This window comes from Actinia tenebrosa, unplaced genomic scaffold, assembly GCF_029948245.1.
Source record: "Actinia tenebrosa isolate PJP-AT-01 unplaced genomic scaffold, QUT_ActTen_1.0 PGA_scaffold3__52_contigs__length_22856419, whole genome shotgun sequence".
Classification (NCBI taxonomy): Eukaryota; Metazoa; Cnidaria; class Anthozoa; order Actiniaria; family Actiniidae; genus Actinia; species Actinia tenebrosa.
In genome coordinates, this window is record NW_028292580.1 from 22,607,176 (window position 1) to 22,625,611 (window position 18,436).

At 34.7% G+C, this 18,436-nt stretch overlaps 1 protein-coding gene across 1 annotated transcript in view; it reads left to right on the forward strand.

Moving 5' to 3' along the window:
• The first annotated feature begins 4,221 nt into the window (after positions 1–4,221).
• Positions 4,222–18,436, forward strand: part of LOC116294266 (liprin-alpha-1) — a 32,057-nt gene continuing 17,842 nt past the window's right edge. Inside the window, 7 exon segments of the mRNA XM_089035084.1 lie at positions 4,222–4,746; positions 5,330–5,440; positions 10,085–10,186; positions 10,764–10,928; positions 11,613–11,687; positions 12,297–12,422; positions 12,926–13,036. Of these exon segments, the coding sequence (XP_088891210.1) occupies positions 4,513–4,746; positions 5,330–5,440; positions 10,085–10,186; positions 10,764–10,928; positions 11,613–11,687; positions 12,297–12,422; positions 12,926–13,036 (924 nt within the window). The 5' untranslated portion in view covers positions 4,222–4,512.

Sequence of the window (18,436 nt, forward strand, 5' to 3'; positions counted from 1 at the left end):
AATTTTCTTTTGTTCTGCTTCAACAAAACATTTAACTTTCCGTTTTTGGAAAAAACATTCTTAGAATTTATCTAAAAACGTCACTTCCTCATGATCACGTTGTCATTACTAGTTCACATCCAGTGAAAGGACCTTTGAAGCTTTTTATCAACTCTTGAACCATATTCGTCCATTGAGTCTCTTCATTAATAGAGTGCAAACAATAGAGTACAAACACTAAAAGTGTGCAACACTTTGGACTATTTAGAAGTAAATAGTGCTAATTAAACCATAGAAAACAATAGGATTAGCATAATCTATCAGTATTTAGTGGTATTTATGTTACACACTTATAGTGTTTGTACTCTATAGCCGTAAAACTTTAGTAATACTAAATAGCACAATTTCATGTAAATTCCGTTGTTTTCTATTGTTTAACTAGCACTATTTTGTACTATTTAGTAATTAGTGTTTCACGGATTAATTGTTTGCACTCTAATAATTTTCTTATTATTTTGTTTTGGTGTTGACCAAAATATTTAACTTTTATATATTTAACTAAGACTGCGATGTTTTTATTTCTGGTGGTAAACGGTTCCATAGTCTGGGCGCTGCTACGGCATAGCTATGCGCACCATATGACTTAGTACGATATGGAGGTTGTTTTAAAATTACTCCTTGTGTGGCACTCCTTAGCTTACGAGTAGGTTGGTGTATTTTGAGAATATCACTTATATAGGATGGAGCGATACCGTTTATAGCTTTGTATGTGACCGTTAAAAGCTTAAATTCAATTCTTTTGGCAACGTTCAACCAATGAAGACGATTGAGTATAGGTGTAGGTATAATATGGTTAGGAGTTGATTAAAAGCTTCAAAGGTCCCGTTTCACTTTACTTGAAATTCTTACTACATATTAAAAATACTCATGCCTTTGTTTGAGAAAAGGTTGAAAGGCCAGTCTACAGGTGTAATTCTCTCACTTTAAAATGACAATCTGGCTTACAAGTTGAATCCGAACAATTATAGAAATGGGGTTGGGCTCCCTGTGGTATATGAACTTCGCTAAACCACAGGCAGCCCATACATTTAAGTAGACTTAGAAAACACACACAAATACATACCTATATATCTTTAAAGACACATAACGTTCACTGCTCGCGTTTTCTTTTTCTCTTGCATAGCATTGGTGTGGGAATAACGCACAGAATATCCATCCCTGGAATAAAGAATTTAGCTGAATTTCCTTTACCCTTTGCGGTATCTCAGTGTAGCTGTACGACCGCTCTCTTTCTGTTTTAGCATGTTGTCTGGCACGACCACAAGCCCGACGGGGTTTATAGTGTCTTTTATGATTTCCTTTTTGATAAAGAGGAAAATAAATGCCAAGATAAGTGGAAATATATTCACAGATTCTCACTGTGTACACTTTACCGTTTCCTTCTCGAAAATCGCCATATTTGAGCTTAATCTCTAATAATAACTACGTCAAAGTAATTTTTCTAGTAATGCTAGATTTTCCAACTCAATTTGAAGTCGAAACACTAAAGAAATTTTTTCTCAATCCGATACTCCACTTAAAAAAAAGTCCAGTCCAAGGAGTAAATCCAGGTTCTGATTTTCCACAATTTTGGATTTTAGCACTAAAACTACCAAATTCAAAAAGAGGAAGTGAAATAGGTATCAGTGGTGTCATTTGGTTAGTTTTTGTCAAAGAAAAGGAATGGTTTTACGAGCTTCAAAAGTATCAACGCCAAGCCACTTGTCACGCCATTCCTCACACTTTCCCTACCCCTCACGGGACTAATTACTACGATTATACTTTTGGCGGTAAAAAACTGTAGTTGACTACGCAGATTGAAAGATTATACACTGCTATTATTAAAGAAAGTAAACGAGAGGGATAGGATGAACCTATATAATAAAAATACTACAGAGGTACTCCATGAGAGAACAATACTGATTTGTTCGACTCGACTGCACCATGGTAAAGACCTTTTGACTAGCTCCTTATCAACTCCTACACCGTAGATAGGACACCAAAGTAAGCTTACTTTAGAAATTAAATCGATCACAGATGGTGTCCCTCTGAAGCGTGTGACAGAGTGCGGAGTAGCGAGTTTTACAAAGATCACAACGCATAAAAGGACACCACCGAACTAAGCTTGTTTTCTCTTAGATATTACATCGAAGAAGGCGTCCCTCTGAAGCGTGTGAATTTCACAACACTCAAAAGGACACCAAAGTAAGCTTGTTTTCTCTTAGATATTACATCGACAGACGACGTCCCTCAGAAGCGTGTGACGGAGTGTTGAGTAGCCGGAGTTTAACAAAGATCACAACACTCAAAAGGACACTTATGATTTTCGAAGAAAAATTGCAGCCTCAGCCTCACCTGCTAAGTCAGGGTATGAGCCATTATTAACTCCATGAACACGTCATCCAAATCCATAAATCGGTACTCTTGTGCAAGAATGCATTTTTCGCGAGATGAAGAAGATAAAAAAAACACCTTTACTTTTATCTTTTTTCATCCCGCCTTTTTGTTGAGGCCCGCCAGTTTTCACTTCTATAATGCAAGCATTGGAGACAAAATGTGACATGCGCAGAGTGTATGCGTATAACTCACGGTTAGACGAATCATTGACTTGTCGGTGCATCCTAGGAATGCTATTGGATTAGCGGTGATTTCGATCGCTGTGATGGGATGCTGTTGTCATTTGGGTACCGTGACGTAACATGTGCTGAGATAATTTACAATAGAAGAATATTTGTGAAGAATATTCACGTGTTCCAGTCAAGGTCCGGCAAGTTTCAAAGTGTTCGTATTGTTAAAGTTGTCCATTCTTTACTTTACCGTTGGTATTTGTGAATATTTAGACACTGATTCGAGGCTAAGCCTGAGTAAATGAGTCTGTGATCAAGAAACACAGCGGTAATTTGGAATTCGAAAAGGGTCTATTCTTACGTCGACCCCCAGCCTCGCCGGCCCCATGCAGAGCACCACAGGAAGCCCGGTCTAGACAATACGAATAATGAGAAAGATGAGAAAAACTACTAATTTGCGCACAACTTAAATTGTAAATTCATATCTCTCCAAAAATATTTTAGATTTCGGCGATTTTGATGTCTGTTTTTTAAGTCTATTTGGAGTCAGTGTTCAAGAGTTTTTCATACCTCGTTCACACCAAGAGAGCAGATAAATTAACATGCTCTCTTCAGTGTTCACACATGTATCATATAAATCAGTAAATGAAACCACAAATCGAGATTTTTAAATGTAAAAACGAAACAAATTCACCTTTTAATTCCTTATTTTTTACAGTGTTAAAAAATATACTATTTTCGGTCTTCTCGGTAACTGTCGTCAAGTTTTGACATTTAATTATCTTGTACATCATGCGTGAATACAAGCGTCCAAAAAACAATTTTCAACGTTACATAATAATATAACTCAATGTTTCTCATTTGTTCTTATTCTTGTCTTTAGATTTATCTTTTTCATCTCTGCCTGTCTGGTTTTTTATCGTCTTATCGCTAATTTTAAGCCACCAAAGTTCAAAAAGATAATTGAATAATTTTATTCAAAAGCCACAAGTTATTTTGAGCACTTGTGGAAGAACGTAATTGCAAGTGTAGTGTGTCAACTTTTTTCGCTTCAGCGCCTTTTCAATTTGCTAACAACGCCACAAAACCACATTTTCACGTTAATAACGAATATTGGGACTTTCAAAGAATGCAAAGTTCAAGGATGGCGGGTTTAATAAATTGTCAGAAGTAATGCACGATCAACGTGGTTTATTTGTCATGATTCTTGATTTCAAAAATTTACCCATTCTGGCATTCATATTTAAGTCCAATACGCTTAAACCTTTATAAAAGCGTCACTAAAGAACGCTAAAAAATAAGCACAGAAGCTAGTATTCACTAAAGAAAGATTCCGAAAGCTAGAATTACAGCGTTTTTGATTATAGCAGAAAGGAAATTCACCGAAATGTCATCATAACCACACCACAGGAGAATAAATTAAAATTCAGCGCCAAAACTCCCCAGCATGAAAGCTTATTCATAAAACCACCTTCCAGCAAAGAATAAAGGCATATAAACTTTAGGAAATATTTTTTCAAAAGGTTTTTTCGGAGCCGGTGGGATGAATAAATGTATTAGTTTGTGTGGATCTGACAGGTGGTGGAATGGCGCGCATAGGATGTTGGGTAGTAGTGCCGCCGGTTCTTCAGTCAGTGTGTTGTATATCTTGTTCATTTGTGATCCTACAGGTCAAAATTAGGCCGCAAAAAAATACCTTAAAATACCACTTTAAGAACCAAAATGAATCCTACGACCTCCTAGAAGGATAGTTCTATCATCCTGGTGTAAAAAAATGCGTTTTTATTATCAAAGTAACGGTTTTGAAGGCATTTTTCGGACGGTTTTTGACGGTGAAAAACTCAACATGTAATTTTGCTTGGATTCTGTAAGTTTTACCGCCAAATCTGGTCTTCTCTGGGCTTCGTCTCGTTAAGGAACCGCCAAAATGATGTGTGATATAATGCCAACGATATCTGAGGATCCGCCGGAGATTCAGTACGGTCAAAATGAGGAGACCAATTTTGAACAACTTATGGTGAACATGTTGGACGAGCGAGATAAGTTAATGGAGACTCTACGAGAAACACAAGACACACTTTCTCTCACTCGCTCAAAATTAAACGAAGCCCAAAAAGAAAAAGAAAGTTTAATGGCTCATCTGGAAACTGTACTGTCTGAGGTAATACTAACAGAATTTATTAAAACAAACCCTTTGAAGATAGCACGACTAGAGATGAACCCATTGATTTTAATATCCTCAAAGTGTTTATCTCTATCAACTTATTATTCGCCATGTTTGATTTTCTCTCAAAAATTTGATTTCTGGTCGCGAATATTTACCAAGTTATGGCTAGTTTTTGTTGTCAATGCACTTAGGCATTCCTAATCGTGGTATTCTTGAGTTTTAAGGGGAATTTAGGGCTAAAAAACCGGAGAAAAATGATGTTTATTGATGTTGGAATGAAATTCCAAAGGCTTATATTGCTAGCGGCATGCGAGTGAATGAGTAACATTCCATAAGAGTTTGAACTAAATACCTCAAAATACCCCTCCAGATCTTCTAAAATCTTTCCCTAAAGGCACAAAAACCAAACTCTCTCCCTAAAAAATCATCTTTGGACTTGGAAATGTTTTGATCTCGACATTTCATAAATATTCATGCTTCATGCCAACACATTAGAATTCTGATCCTTTGATCGTGGGGATTCTTCGATCTTAGACCGTAAATACTATTCCTAATCATTTTTTTCTGCATTTTTCAGGGCGATGAACAGTTAATAGATAAGCTTGCAACTCTAGATGGAATAAATTCGGATTCTAGTAATAATTTAAAAGAAGATCACGAAAACAACCACGTTCGTAGAATAGCAGAGGTGAGTTTTATAGCTCCAAGATCGATCGAGAAAATTACTCCAAAGAAAAATATTAAAATCCCCCCCCCCAAAAAAATCCCTATATAGATCCCTAAAATATAACTCTTTCTTTTCCTTTTAGCTTCGATTTTAGCTCTCGCAGGATTTAAATTTAATTTTCCTAACCAAAACTCCTCTATAAACTAATTCGAAGCTCCATGTTTGTAAACATTTGCCACAGTAGTTAAATCCTGAAAAATAATTCTATTCTTTACAAAATCTTTACTGTAGCTACGTCTAGTTATTCGCTCTGTTATTTCTAAATTCTCACAATTCTTTCATGCAGTGGTAAAGATTACCTAAAAATTCTTAGAAATTTTTATTTTTCAAATTTACGTTCGAATTTGAAGTTTTATAAATTTGTACATAAAGTTTTGCCTTGAGGTTTTTCGATTTTTGACTATTCTTTCCACTGAGACAAATTGGTTCGATATCGGAATTTTGAGTTTAAATCGTGTTTACGACGATCCGATATGATTCATCGATTCCATACACGAAATGTCCTTTGTTTATATTTGCGATCCCTACCAGGACTCTATCGTAGTATTTCCATTAGTTTATTAAATTTTGATATAAGTCCCTAGCTTTGAATAATTTTGAATAAAAATCGGTTTTACAATTTTAGCGCGCTCACGAGGCGTCCATTGTTGTTGACATGACAAATAAACTTGGAAATGCTATCATAAATGTGTTAAAATTACAGCATTACTTCGTAGTAATAGTTTTTGAATCACTTTAAAAGACAATGGTGTTTACTTTCCAATTCTTACAGTGTACGTATTTGACAGCCTCAGATTTGGAAAGCGAGACAGTTTCCCTACACTTGGATATGTATATTATCTGGGCATTAGAAACTTGATATACTGTATAAGGACTTTTGACAATCTTAGAGTAATTCCTATGGATTAAGTTAGCTCTGTTTAAAAATTAAGCACTGAACATTCCAGCATTCAATCCTTTTTTATGTTTTCTAGACAGTGTTGTAGATAAATTGGTTTAAAGATTGTGGTGTGTCTGTGTGAATAATTTTGGTACAATAGTACTTTGCAGTGCATTCAAAACGACTAGATAAACAGATAAGTTAACGGAAAAACAACTCTGTTCCCATCCTTGTAACATTTCAAATCATTCGTGTAGCTATCCTTTATCACAAAGAATGATTAGTAATTACAAGTGGTGCTAAATATCTAAATATGCGTGCTTACATAATTCACTAAATATATGCATATGTGGATTCTAGTCTGTCAAAAATCTGTTCTTCAAATATTGAGTTTAAAAAAATTTCTTTTTATTGTCTAAACATCTCTTGAGAGCCAACGTCTTATGAAACATTACTTAATAATCTTGTGGCAAGGTTTCTTAATTTGTAGGCAAATAGTATGGTCAAAAATTTCCATTTCTTTGATTGTTAAAATGAGTGGTTTCTAATGGCAACAAACAAATTCTTTACAAGTTTAAAAGAATTCTAATTTTCTTACTTCAAAATAAACCAAATTCACTCAAAAAATCATGATTCTAAATCAAAATATGAATTCTAGATTTTAACTCTACTTCATTATGAACCATTCATTATTTCATAAAAATTGTTGTTCTATTTACTAAGTTTTCTCAGTTGGATACCTCATCCGTTGTGAAATATTTTTCACTACATTTGAAAAAAAAGTTTTTAATATACATAATTCAGTTTTAATGTTTTCTCGCCCAGTTCTTATCTCGTCATTCTTCTAGTGTTTAGATGAAAAAGTAGACATTGTTATATGAAGTGCTCAATATTGGCTTCCATATTCACTCATCCTGTTTAAGTAACTACTTATCTTGAATCTTAGACCTACTTAATTTACGATCTTAGAGTACTTCTCGTATCATTAGCTAAGCAAGACTTAGGTTACTCTTGATAGATTCCACTAGATATTTGTATCTCCTCAGTTAGATTTCATTATTTTCTGAATTGATAATAAGCATTATTTACAGACATGTTATATTCCAGTCAATTTATCTTCGCTGTACACAATAAACAATATAATCTAACTACATAATTTTTTATATGCCTACTATTCCCTTAATAAGAATTGCACAAGCCTTTAGTATACAGTGTACCTCTATTCAGTTGTTTGTTGGTTCTCTCCTGTGCTTCAAGGGTTTTTCTTTCAGGTTCTCCGTTTTCCTCCCTCCACAAAAATCAACTTCTAAATTATAATTCAATCTAATTGCCTTTTAAATAAATAATAATAATAATAATGGGATTAACAGTGGATTCCACAGAGTGGCTCTTCTTCCACTGGATTCCAATTAGAATTTAGAAGTTGATTTTTGCGGAGGAAGGAAAGCCGGAGAAACTGGAAAACCCTCAAAGCACAGGAGAGATCCAACAAACAATTCAACTCATATACAACACAGAGCTTGTTGGTCCTGAACCCAGGTCGCATTGGTGAGAGGCGAGTACGCCACCCATGCTTCCCACAGTTAATTGTGTCCTAGACCCGTGAGGCCTTCCGTTCACCTCAGAGTGGTGTTGAAGTCAAATAATTTAATGAATTTATAGATTTGAATTTAAAAATTTATTCCTACTTGTCCCCCACTACATTTTTATCCATGTAACATTCTTCCATTACATGTAGATACTAAAACTCTGGCTCGCTTGATATTTTTTTAAAAAGAGTTAAGACATATCTTTTTTGACTTTAGATTTATTTTTTAAATATTATTTTATAAGTTATATACATTTTAAATATGGTATTGTTTTTTTCAAAATAAGTTTCCTTCTGTTCTTTTAATTAATTGTTTTTTTCGTACAGTGCGACTACACAAACCAAAGCCGCCCAGACAAATTAGCCAATCACGTTTGAGTATTTAAACAAACAAATCATTAAAAAATTTAGTCTGAGAAAAAAAAAATGTGAAAAAAATGTCAAAAAAACCCAATATTTGTATTCACTTTGAAAACTTTTCCATGGTTTATGAGTTCTATTGTACTTTCATGATTACATTTAATTAATTTGACAAGACAGCTATTATTTTGATTATACACTGTATATGCATTGAGCGTGTAAAATACTAATTTGTTAGTTATTTATTGACGTCATCTGCATTGTGATGTCTCATCTCGCTACGTCAATTGCCTTTGAAGAATCATAACCTATTATTATATAATTAAGTATATAATAGGTGCTGCGTAAAAATAAAAAAAAGCTAGAATTAGCTGCGTAGCTAATTCTAATAGAAAAATAATAGTATATGATAATGTTATGTCTGGTCTGTTGTCTACGGCATCTCACAGGAGGTGCTGCTTTAGGTCCAGATAAATCATTATGTAAATAAATATCTAGTCTTTATAATTGAAATGTAAAATATAAGGTACGTGTGGGCAGTGTTTTCTTGTTAATATTTATTGTATTAAATTAACTATATCTCAGCTGCTTTTCGCTATTTCAATTCAAAGTTCCACACTTATTATGTTTTCACATGCATGAGCAGTTTCTGATAATGCAACCAAAGTCCTAACGTTCTTAAAAATACTTTTGTGGCGCAATAACTTTGGTAATCCATTGGATATCCTAATATTTAGTTTTCCAATTCTCAATTTTTATTAAGACTTAGAGGTACCAATAATAGCTGATTAATTATCTTCCAATTCCTTCTCTTCTTCAATATCTTATGTGCAGACAAATACTTCAGTTTCGAGTTCTCTGTTGCTCAGGGTTGACCTTGTGCTTAATATTCACATGTTCCAGTGAAGGTCCGCGGAATTTCAAAGTGTTTGTATTGTTGAAGTTGTGCATTCTTTACTTTACCGTTGGTATTTATGAATATTTAGATATTTAGACTAACCCTAAGTAAATGAGTCTGTAATCAGCGGTAATTTGGAACTTAAAAGTGTTCTATTGTATACCTGCTCTGCAGTACATACGCTTAAATCTTATGCTCTCATGTGTACGAGGGAACTCAGCCGTACATCGTAGATCAATATCAGCATGCATTTTATAATCTAGTATTCTTCTATTTTTAATTACGTGTCTGAGTTTTAATTTCCAAACACCGAATTAAAATATGGAAACCAATTGGAATCATTGTTGTTTTTTACTGACTTGTGACTGACTAGCCTCATGTAAAAGCATTTATTTTTTATTTCTATATTTAGACTCATATATTCTTTAGACTTGTGTATTCTTTACTTTGCCCCAAGAACAAAATCTCATCGAGAGAGGCTCACTAAGCTTTTTCACATGCATGAGAGACTAAAGAACAATTGTTATTGAAATTGGTCACCATATTTTGAAATAGTGTATGAAAGAGATATAATAAGAGAGTTATTTTATAAGGAGATACGTTTTATATTAATGATGATCGATATGTTACAGTTCATACGTTACTCGGAAAATAAATCAAGTACATTTCATTTCTGTATGTATTTTGAACCTTAAACCAGAAATCATAATCATAGAAATTAATTATATTTTTGCGATCTTGAAATAAATGAAGTTGACGTCGAAATTAATGACGACACAAGTCACCCTCCAATGCAGAAATGAAGTCAACTATATAATTGATAATTATATCATTAACATTGGCCTTTTTTGACATGTTTTTATTTTATTTCTTTTCTAGGATTTTGCGTCAATGTTAAAAGAGTTAAATCAGTCCCGAGAACAATTATTAGAAAAGGAAGAAGAAATATTAGAATTGAAGGCCGAGAGATGCAATACCAGAGTAAGTATAGTTTTTGATGATTTATTTTTACCCAAGCTAGAACAGAATGCACCTTGTTCTCAGTGCCATGTCTAGCTATGATCTACACCATATAAGGCATGATGAACAAAATATGTTTGTACCCAAGCTAGACCAGAATGCACCTTATTCCCTATCCAGGTCTAGCTATGATCAACACCATATAAGGCATAATAAACAAAATATGTTTGTACCCAAGCTAGACCAGAATACACCTTGTTCCATATCCCAGGTCTAGCTTTGATCAACACCATATAAGGCATGATGAATAAAAGATGTTTGTGCCCAAGCTAGACCACAATGCACCTTGTTCCCTATCCCAGGTCTAGCTTTGATCAACACCAAGGGATGATGAACAAAAAATATTTGTACCCAAACTAAACCAGAATGCACCTTGTTCCCTGTGCCAGGTCTAGCTTTGATCAACACCATATAAGGCATGATAAACAAAAAATGTTTTACCCAAGCCAGACCACAATGCACCATCATTGCTATCTCACTATAGCTTTAAATACTACCCAGGCTTTCCCATGATTCCATTGATTTTCCTCTTTTGCAGTTATTACTTGAACATTTAGAATGCTTGGTTGCACGGCATGAGAGATCGTTACGAATGACCGTTGTCAAGCGGCAAGCTGCCAGCGCTGGTGGCGTATCATCTGAAGTAGAAGTCCTTAAAGCTCTCAAGTCTCTCTTTGAACACCACAAAGCGCTCGACGAGAAGGTTATTCAATGTTATCCCCTGTTTTGTAATTATGCGACCTAGACAACTAGCTGTATTTCTAGGCATCTGGGTTCTTGTCATCTGTCAATCAAATTTCCATCTCTCAATCAAATTTTGTCTGAATTGATTAACAGATGAAGCCCAAAACCGAGATGTCTGGATATAGCTTGGTCACAAAGTTTTGAAAATGCTTCTATGAAAATCAATAAACTTTATAAAACTGCTGGACACAAGATTCTCAATTATACCCATCCCTAAGGCCGGAAAAACGCTAAATGGAAAAAAATGATGATAAAGATGGAACTGCGGCACCCAGTGGTTTGTCTCTTTGCCCACTGGCTCTCAAAGTCTGACACATGATAGCCTTTTATTTACCTTGTCAATAAAAACATTTTACTGTCTATTTCCTAATGTTTTCATAGGTAACCGTCACGGCAGACTGTTACAATGATCGCTTCTGATTGGCTGAATTAATTTCAATACTTCAATATTTCAGCCCAAATAAATTTAATCCAATCATAAGCAGTCATTCTTTTTCATGAAAATCAGATGAGACAAGATTCAATTGTTCCTGCCTCTTGTCATGGCTGTCATCAGATGATGGTCATACAAAGCCCTTCTGGCTTCCTGGAAGCCCTTGTTGACTGATACTTACCATCCAAATACTTCAATTACCATTTGCAGGTTCGTGAGAGGTTGCGACAGGCTGTTGAAAGAGGAAACTCACTAGAAAATGAATTAGAAGACTCTAAAGATAAAGTAAGTAAGATTAGCTACTGCATTTAACATTTGTATCTACCCTTCACTCCCCCAGCCATTTTTTGTTTTAATCACCCCCACCTCTCACCATTCTTTATCATATTTTGAAAAGAAAGCTGAAATAGACCTTTTTACCTTGGGCGTAATGTTTTCCCATTTCAGACCATGCGTCATTCTTTTGAGAAAAAATGTGCAAACGTTACATTTTACACACCGTCTGAAATAGGAAGTTGAATAAGGTTACAACGAAATTACAATGGAAATTATTACAACACTTTCACCCCATACCATTGCTCCAACTCTAGCAATTCCCCACTTTCTACCCACCAATAATATCTGTAAATTTTTATTCTGTTCCACTGGGGTTGCGTGGGGGAGTCCACTGGGGGGGGGGGGGGGGGGCGAGGATGGAAGGGTGGGTTAAATGTGATAAGTTAAATTCAAATCCAATAATTTTAATAGTTTTGAGGGACAGATGTGACAGATCAAAAAGTTGAGTACCAGTAAAAATAATAGAATGACTTCTTTGTTTTAGGTATTTTATTTTTGTTTATCTTTTTATGTTGTTATATTTTTGTTCGTAAGAAAACGTTTTTCTTTTCCTCGTAGATTAGACAATTAGAACAAGAAAATGAAAATATTCGGATAAGAAATCTTAAACGGCTTACAAGACATGAAGACGATGGGCTACAAGATATGCATCTTGCTAATGGTGAAAATAATGATAATAGAAAGGTTGGTGTGTAATAAGATTCCAGTACAACCTTAGATTCTGTTCCCTCTGAGCCAATGAATAATACTAATTCTGTTTTAAAAAATTATTCTTTGGAAACACAGATCACTTTCTGCATCTATTTTGTTTATTTTGTCATCCTTCCATCCATATTTCTACACACCTAATTGTCTGCACATACATCCATTTCTGTCTGCCACCTAGCCTTCCATTCAACAATCTATTCCATTCTATCCATCTTTTCATGCATCCAACCATCCATTCTATCGAACCATCCATTCATTTAGTACTATTCCATCATCTATCCCATCCATCCATCATCCATCCATTATCCATCCATCCCATCTCATCCCATCCCATCCATCTATCCATGCATCCAACCATCCATTTATCTATCTATCTATTTATCCAACCATCCACCCATCCATCCATCCATCCATCCATCCATCCATCCATCCATCCATCCATATTGTTTATTCATTGGAATACTGTTTTGTGTGTACAGCAGATGTCTAATGGTCCCATGGACCCAACACTATCAGCAGGATGTCTCCATGATGAACAAATAGATGAGCTTCAATTTCTTCTCACCAAACGAGGGAAAGACATTGATCGGGTATGTACTACTGTCACTTTCATAATTCGGAACCTAAAGCCGACGACACACTAGGCTATTTTATAGTCGCTTGTTGGAGAAAATTTTTGATTGTTGCCTGAAAAATCATCATGTGTGTCTGCTGCTGTGACGGCAAATTTCCAGAACGATCTTGATGAGTGCGACCAGCTATCTAAATCACCGATATCTGGCATGTCAGAAGTTGCCCAACACATTTGCCGGTGATTGGTGATGTTCGCTCCAACAAGCATATAAAATTGCCTAGTGTGTCGTCGGCTTAAGAATTGACAAGCATTAAGAACGAGGACACTGGGAGCATAAATGATGAAGATGCCAACCATTACTCCTAATGAATTATTTATAATGATATATATTGCGCCCTTTCTATATGGATATAATCAAAGGCGCTTTACATTGAGTTGTGAATAACAGATTGCTTTTTATGCAATTTACAAGCATGAGAGGTGGTTAGTATGAAGTGTAGGCACTGAGGGTGGTCACTGCCAGGGTTTCTTTACGTCCTCAGTGGTTCTTTTATGTCCTTAAGGGAGTCTGTCTGGAGTTGCCTTTGTTGATGAATGTTGATTTTTACGTCGGCCTATTAAATGACCAATGCAGCCCAATACAGTACGTCTGGGATCTTTGGTTTTATCAATTGAAACACCAGCCCAGACCCTTGGAAATTTTATTTTTTACCATAACTTGGAAATTTCTCGCACACTAATTGGCTTATAGCCATTGTCTATTAGAGGCTAGACCTGCTTGTGCTTACGACATCTGTCATGCGCGCACTTAGCAAGCGGATGAAACAGCTTTTTCAAACTAATTACTGCAATGTCTTTTTGTTCAATTTGCTGCGCTCGTGGTTCCGCTTGAGTTTGTATCATTTTTGATGTCATTTCATGTTCAATTACAGTACAGACCCATAGAAAACTGACTTCGATTTGTTAATGAGTTGATACGTGATGCTTTGAGGTCAATAATTGTGAGCCAAGTTAAGAGGATTAATCTAATTCCATTAAAAATTAATTGACTTTACTCAACTAGAGGCATTTCCTTCTGGATCACAATGAAATTTAATAAGAAGCGACAAAATTAATCAATGGTCGGCGGACAATTTACTTTTCCTGAATTCCCTTGAGTGACCACGAAACAATAGCTCCAAGTTGGACATGATGAAATACAGTAATATCCTAGGAATATTGTTTTGTTGTTGTCACTCAAGTGAGGATTTCTCACCCTTGAAGCGGTAGGGAATATTATTTCATGGTCAATTAAGTGAGAATCTTCTAGGAGGTAAAGCCATATGCCCCGTGTCTCCATGATAAGTGAGACCTACCTTGACTTGGGACCATTGTTTCGTAGTCACTCAAGTCAGAATCTTCTAGGACTTAAAGCCATAGGCCCAGTCTGTCTTCATGATAATAAGACTAACCTTGTCATGAAGCCATTGTTTTGGGGTCACTCAGACAATTCCAGGAGGTCATTCCCAACCATCATTTGATTATATTTTGAATAGCACTTTCAAAATTTCTAAACATAAAAGTTAAACTTCTCTCAAAAATTCCTAAGTTTTATTTTTTTGTGTTTTCATTTTTTTAATTCATTTTTTTCATCTCTAAGTTTAATTTCCATCTAATTTTTATTTACTTTTTAAATTTTGAGTAGTGGTAAACTACTTAATTTTTTTTTCCAAATTTTCTGAAAATTTATGGAAAATGAGGTGTAGAAAATTCTTGACATTCTTTTTTTTTTTTGTTTTTCTTTTTTTTTTTTCGGGCTTCAAAATTAAATTTAATAGATTGAAGGCACACCTAATTAAAACAACCTTGTAGAATGAAAAATATCTTTTTCAAATATTTTTTTCAAATTTTCTGAAAATTTATGGAAAATGAGGTGTAGAAAATTCTTGACATTCTTTTTTTTTTTTGTTTTTCTTTTTTTTTTTTCGGGCTTCAAAATTAAATTTAATAGATTGAAGGCACACCTAATTAAAACAACCTTGTAGAATGAAAAATAAAACACCAAATTATTAGGAATTAATTGAAATACACCAGTTTCGAGTTCCAAAGTACAATAATAATAATAATGACTTTATTGGATAAACACAATTACTAGCGAACCAGTAGTTTTCATTGTGGTCCATATTATAAATACTAAAATATCATATAAAGTCTAACTATAAATCTAAATCTAAATATAAGAGAAGAATAATAATTTATATATAGAAACTAATAAAAAATATATATATATAATATAAAAAATCCATCGAATATATTTTCAAAAAGTTCTTTGAATATTAAAATGATCGACCTTAGAATTCTTTTCTAAGTACATGTAACTAATGTTCTTTCTAAAATTATTCAAAGCTATAATACTTCTGGTGCTATAATCTATTGTATTCCAAAGTACTGCTGTGTTCCTTGATTACCGACTCATTTACTCAGGGTTAGTCTCGTATCAGTGTCTAAATATTCACAAATACCAACGGTAAAGTAAAGAATGCACAACTTCAACATTACAAACACTTTGAAATTTCATGGACCTTCACTGGAACACGTGAATATTGTGTAGTTCCAGAAATCATCCATACCCACCCCACAGAGGAATTTGGAATTTCCAAAGAGTAGGGGGGTCAGAGAAAGAACAAAAATTAAATCGAGGCTAATCCTGAGCAACAGAGAACTGGAAACTGAAGAATTTTTTCTTTTTTGATCTTAAAGCCCTTAGATTAATGAATAAATGAATGACATGATTCTGTATTTTATATTATATTTTATTTTATAATCAGCATGGTTCTATGAATTCGTAAAGTTTTATTTATTTTGGGATAGACCACAGACAGCTGCAAAGCCAAATTCATTAACACATTTAGGATGAACTGTCTGGAAGACAATTATGCTCATAAAGATGGTGTCCAGACCAGGCATTACTCTTTCATTATTCATATGTTGAGGTGTGAAATGTCATTGGCAGATTAACACTTACAAATGAACTTTACAGGAAGAAATATACAGTACATGTGCAATCAGTTAACAGTTCTCGAAAAAATATTTTTTTATAAATAACAAAAATAGGAAAGTGCATTAGCGAGTAGAAGTCTTTGAATTAGATACGGGATTATTATTATTTCTATCCAATATTAACGTAATTAAAACTAGTTAAGGTTTTGCAGTAATTTTAACTCCATTTTTCAAGAACGGAAAGTGAACAATGATAAAGTTATTGCTAGGAAATAAGTGGAAATTTTCAGAGGAATGCGTTGAGAAACAATATACCTCTTCTGACCCTCCCTACCCCTTGGAAATTCCAAACCCCCTCCATGGGTGAGGTATGGATATTTTCTGGTACTACACAATATACCCTCCTCAGACCCACCCCACCCCTTGGAAATTCCAATCTCTTTCTGTTGGGGAGGTATGGATATTTTCTGGAACTACACAATATACCCTCCTTAGAACCTCCCCACCCCTTGGAAATTCCAATCCACCTCAATGGGGGAGGTATGGATATTTTCTGGTACTACACAATATACCCTCCTCAGACCCTCCCCACCCCTTGGAAATTCCAATCCCCCTCCATGGGGGAGGTATGGATATTTTCTGGAACTACACAATATACCCTCCTCAGACCCTCCCCACCCCTTGGAATTTCCAATCTCCTTCTGTGGGGGAGGTATGGATATTTTCTGGTACTACACAATATAACCTCCTCAGACCCTCCCCACCCCTTTAAAATTCCAATCTTTCTCAATTTTCAATCCTCTAGACTTCTAATATTTTCTTTTCTTTAAAAATATCATTAGTGAATTTTCTATTTTTCTCCACTAACCACACTATTCATTATTAATGATCTGAACTTCATTTCTCTATGAATAACTAATATAAGTCTGATCATTCTCATCTTGCACACATTTCCATGTCACAATAATTGTCCCTTGTTCCTCGTTAAGAAAACAATTATTGAATTAAACTTTCTTCTTTTTATTTTCATATTTCATCATTTTTGGTTTCCAAATCCTTATCTCTTTTTAATTATATTTTCTATTAATAAAGATGTCAAAATTAAAAACACAGCTTCAGATACCTTATTTTATTATTTTGTTTTATTTTATTTTGTTTTATTTTATTTTATTTTATTATATTTCCCTTTCCATTCCTTTATTCCTTTCTTTCATTCATTTTATTTGTTCATTCTTCCCTTCCCTTCCCTTCCCTCCCTTTTCTTTCCTTTCTTTTCCCTTTTCCCCCTCAAAATATATTTGCACGACAAATACTGTAATAGCAATTACACTGTAATTATATCTTCTATTCAAATACTTATTTGCACTACTAAAACCCTACAATGCTATTAAACCTATGGAAGTTATTTATATTTTGTCACCAACTGAAAGGGCAACTCTGAAAAATTCAGATTCCCTGATGGAAATCAAACCATGACCTTCCTGATACTGAGTTTATGCTCTGCTACTGAGCTACAGGAAAGACTAATGATAAGCAGTCAGTTTATTATGACATACCGCTGCATACCCAGACTCGTACTCAGTCGCTTCTTATGCTCATAGAAAGCTAGCGTGAAATGCGTTATGGGAGTAGAGCACTAATGCAGGGACGAGCCTTTGCGCACCGCGACCATAAATTGGAATACCCCCCCCTGGACTTATAACTTTTCAAATATTATCACAAAGTGTTTTCCCTGTGTTTTGGCTGTCATACCTCTTCAATATTAGTTTTATGTTACAAGTGTAGAACTCTTTTGAGCTATTAATTAGACTGGAGGTTTAAGAATGTAAAATTAAAGCCTTGATAAGGATGCTTGACCTTAACCTGGTGTTAGATGTTTGGAGATGAAAGAATGTTCAGTATGATAACAGATCAAAAAGACCCTTGGACACTGATAAGGGTGCAGACTATAGACCCATTATAAAGCAAGGGCTTGTTATTTGCTGATAGAGGGTACAGTTTTAAAAAGTACTTCCATAGGTCCCATCAGTGTCTTCACTATCTAACCCTGTATAATACATATAATGCAGACGTAAAAGACCCACTGAAGACCCTGGTGAAGACAATCTTCAGTGCCTGTGCTAATACTACAGCCACCCCCCCCCCCCCCCAAGAAAAAAAACCCAGAGGAATTTGGAATTTCAGAGGGGTAGTGGAGGGGGTTTGGAGAAAGAACAAAGTTACAGAGTTTGTATGGAAGAAAATTGGAATTCCTGGGGGTGGGCCTTTAAAAACATTCATCCGTGGTGGTATGGATAATTTCTGGAATTACACGTTGCCAAAAGCTGTTGTGGTGTCTATGCTGTCAGAGGAACAGTTAATGAAATAAAATAATCACTTCATTTTTATTTACGCATAATATAATGATAGAAAATTACAAGAGTTATTATTATAATTA